The following is a 4,139-nucleotide window of genomic DNA, read 5'->3' on the forward strand; positions in this document are numbered from 1 at the left end:
TTGGAGTTAAGGTCAGATATTCTGTTTTCTATAATCAAAGGAGGCAATGAGATCCAAAGGAGAAGAAAACCCAAATAAGTTCTGTGTGTTTCAAATCAAATACTTAAATATTTCATTTAATTGTTGAAAACTATCCACTTCAGCTCTTGCACAACAATATGTATCTTTACATGCCTTCATCTGTCTCATAAAGAAAGCAGATTTTGTTTGAAATTATCTAACATGAAAAATACTGCTAAGTCTATTCATAAAACAGTATTCTATATTTTTATTTTTCAAACAGCAAGTGACCACATTTAAAATGCATCATTTGCAAATATAAATTATCAAACTATTAGTTTAATTAAAAATAAAGCAAAAACATAACTTCCCTTAGTATCACAATACATAGAAGGGTATTATAAACCCAAAAAGACTAAGTTAACCATAAGAAAACAATAACGTCAAAAGTGATGAAACTCATTAAGTCACTTAATGAATAAATCAGTCTAAGAATACAATACCATTCACCATGATTATGTAAAAAAAAAGCAAACTTTCATTGTATTATACAGATAAAACAATCCAATCCTTCATGCCATATTTTGTAAACCATTATATAAATTACACTCACAGTCAAATGAACAGGAAGAGTAACTCCCAAAATATTTTAAGTTGCTTTTAGGGCAGAAATAAAGGCAGAAATAGAATCATTTAAAATATATCAAGTTTAACCAAAAAAGATCGTTTGGTCAAGCCTGCTATCCAAATAGTTTTGTTCCCTGCAAAACTATTTTTGTATTTTTGTGAGTTATGAAATTTAAATGTTTCTTTTACATATTAAATGTAAGTCATGTGTTGAGCTACATTAAGTCCTTTTATACTTTTATCATTTTGGCCTTAAGACCCAAACATCTTCCATGGACCCACACACACGCACACACACACACACACACACTCTCACACACTCACTCTCTCCTTGGTATCAGGAAATTCCTCATTTCACAGGAATAATGAAAGCCTCATACTGATTTCTGTCAGAAATATAAGGAATATGTAAATTCATACTTTCCAGGTTCCTACAAAACCATCTCTCACCTATATATACATACTCCAACTGATGGAATTCAGGCTACGGTCTTTTGTCTGATAATAAAGGGACGGAATAGATGTTGTAGGATAAAGAAATACTGTATAATGATTGAAATAAACCTATTATCCTAAATTTATCTATACAAATTATCATTTTTTATTAACTGAAATACAAAGAAGGCATATGGACTCCAGGAAAATAGCACTATATCAGAAATTCACTGTAACAGTGTTTCACTATATATATCATCAGGTTTTTCATAAGACAATTTCTTCTGTACACTAGATTTTGTACTAATTTCTCTGTCTTCAAATCCATTGCATTTTCAGATCCAATTCAGCACTATATAGTATGCCTTCAAAATAAAAGGAAGTCACTTGCTTTATTGAATACCAAGTTCCCTTCCAGACAGTATTTAAAGAAAGACAAGACTACACAGACAAAGTCCAGTATAATTCATTTCTGACAATGAAAATTTCAACCCCTCATACTGTTGCAAAATTCCTCCTACTGAAATGTCTAAAATAATAATAATAATAATTATAATAATAATAATAATCCGCGTTTCTTACTGTCGTACACCATATTAAAAAAAGGCAGCGACTTTCCCGTGTGCCAAACCGGGGTATACAAAGAAAAATACTACAGAATATGGCAATATTAAAAATATTACTCGAACATAAAATAATATATTAACCGACAATTTTTAGACATAAAAAAACAAATGGAACAAAACAAACCAAGAATTCAAAGTGCTCAGTAATTTCCAGGGAGTTATGTATAGTATAAGCACTCTGGAAACAGTCAAAAGCTGCTGCATGCAAGATCTGTTTAGCTTTAGACAACAAAATAATCAAGATATAAACTTCTTCTTTAATCAACATCAACAGTACATACAACACTTACAAACAAGGGGTGTCGGGCGGTGTTTACAAACACTATGTGTCCCTTTGGGGGGGATTCCGGGGGTAACACTTGTGCCCACCTATTTTACAATTGAGAAAATGTTTGAAGCTTAGATAACTACCAGTCTTTATAAAAGCTACCAGACTACATAGTGTCTGAAATACTATTTATAGAATATAGACATTACTGAAATAGCAAGTGCCTATAACATTGTCACCCTGGAATCATCATGCTTCCCTGGTATGGACAGATTGGGTTTTCTTTTTTTTTTTTAATTCTCCTTTTTTTTTTTTAATTATTTTTCTCCCAAACACATTTAGCTTTTATTTTTGATTTTTTTTAGAATTATTTTCCACGTTTCATCATAAATAGGCACAGAAGAATTTTTTTTTTTTCTTTAAAAAGCCAAACTGCATCTGATAAATTTACAAGCCTTCGCCTTCATGAATGCCACGCCACCCACGCAAGGTTTGGGGTCTGGGTATATTACAGCTTTCTTTTGCTGCAGAAAACTTTAGTCTTTAGGAGGGAGAGGCTTGCGGGTCGCCCCGGCGCTGGGCTTGGCACCGCGTGAGCCGGCGCCGCCAGGCAGGCTTGTCTTTGCACCAGAAGTCCTTAATCATAAACTCATTTAGAAGCCGAGAATAAAAAGTTTATACCATGGTATTTGTGTAGTCCATGAGCTGCATCCATGATGGCCCAGAGCCAAAATGCCCATCACGTTCTGCCTGCAGGAGTTGGCAGCACCGGCCGGGTGGGAGCTGGCACCCAGGGGTGCTGCTCTGGGCCCACACCAGCTCCCCTTCAGGCAGGTGGAGCTTCTCCTCGGGTCAGCGGAAGCGTGCGGGAAGAGTCTTAAAAAGGTAAAGTGTCCAGGAAAAGTTTGTCAATTATTGCTGGCGGTGGCACCAAATCCTCCAGTTTCAGGTAGAAAATGCGCTGCAGCCCCTGCGTGCAAAGCGTGCGCAGTTCGGGGAGCTTCCCCAAGAGTTTGGACAAATAGTTGGGGCGATTCAGCCCCCCGTTATTGAAAGTCACGTGGTCTTTGAGACAATTTACAATCTTGTTCTGAAGCTCTTCCACCCTCTTGGGTTCCTTGAGGCCGTGCCTCTCTGCAAAGAGAAGGGTGCGGGACGTTAGGGGTCTGGCTCCGAGCAGGGCGGGCAGGGGAGCAGCAGGGGGAACACTCACCTGTCACCATGGCCAGGGCAGCGATGCACGAGAAGGCAGAGATGTCGATGTTCATGTTCTGCAAGTTGGAGGAAAACTCCACGATGGAATCGATCCACTCCCCAAAGCCACGGATGCACTGCAACCGGTGCAGGACCACCCCGTTGCAGAAGATCAGCTTCCCCTCCACGGGGTTGGACCTGGAAGGAAGGGGACAACCCCAGAATGAACTGATGGATGGATGGATGGATGGATGGATGAGAGGGGGAGGAAAATTAGATAGGAGGAAAGGAAAGAAAAAGACAAAAGATAAGAGAAAGACAAAATATAAGAGTAAAAAAGAGAGAATGAGCGAAAGGAAGAAAGCAAGACAGAGAGGGAGAGAAAGATAAAATAGAGAAGAGAAAATGAAAGAGAAAAAACAACAAGAGCAAGCAGGAAAGAAATAAAATAATAAGAAAGGAGATGATGGGGGAGAAAATCTAAACAACTAATTACTTGAGGAGCAATAAATGAAGGATTTAAGAGGCACCTAATTACCGAGGAGTTAATAAAACGCAGACCAGTGAACCCTGAAAGGGTCTGACTCCCTGGCCGTGCCCCGACCCCCGCTCACCTGTACGCCAGCCGCAGCACGAACAGCTCCAGGAAGGCGGACTCGAAGAGCAGGTCCTGGTCCGTCTTGGGCAGCTCGGTGAAGCCGGGGATTTTTTCCGCCCACCCTCGGATGATCTCCATGGAGCCGGTCAGGAGATCGTAGAACTGCTGGATGTGCTGGGTGTCGTCACCGCTCAGCTGGTAGTCGGGGTTAGCCTGGAACTGGAAATTCATTTTAAAAAGCACTTAATGAGGTTCTCTAAAGTCTATAACCCGTGAAATTGCTCACCCCGTCGCTGGCCGGGGAGCGGGCTGGGATAACAATTAAAGCTCTCTCTGACCGGTGAGGAAATTAGATGTTCCGGGGCAATTAATTCGATTAGGAACGGCGCTC

General features: G+C 39.8%; 1 protein-coding gene across 1 annotated transcript in view; it reads right to left on the reverse strand.

Annotated features, from left to right (window-relative positions):
* Positions 1-1,599: 1,599 nt before the first annotated feature.
* NR4A2 (nuclear receptor subfamily 4 group A member 2) overlaps positions 1,600-4,139 on the reverse strand; it is a 4,696-nt gene continuing 2,156 nt past the window's right edge. Inside the window, exons 2-4 of the mRNA XM_005429112.2 lie at positions 3,765-3,990; positions 3,170-3,348; positions 1,600-3,090 (exon numbers count right to left, since the gene is read on the reverse strand). Coding sequence (XP_005429169.1) covers positions 2,834-3,090; positions 3,170-3,348; positions 3,765-3,990 — 662 coding nt within the window. The 3' untranslated portion in view covers positions 1,600-2,833. The remainder of the gene's footprint in view (positions 3,091-3,169; positions 3,349-3,764; positions 3,991-4,139) is intronic.

This window comes from Geospiza fortis, unplaced genomic scaffold, assembly GCF_000277835.1.
Source record: "Geospiza fortis unplaced genomic scaffold, GeoFor_1.0 scaffold193, whole genome shotgun sequence".
NCBI lineage: Eukaryota > Metazoa > Chordata > Aves > Passeriformes > Thraupidae > Geospiza > Geospiza fortis.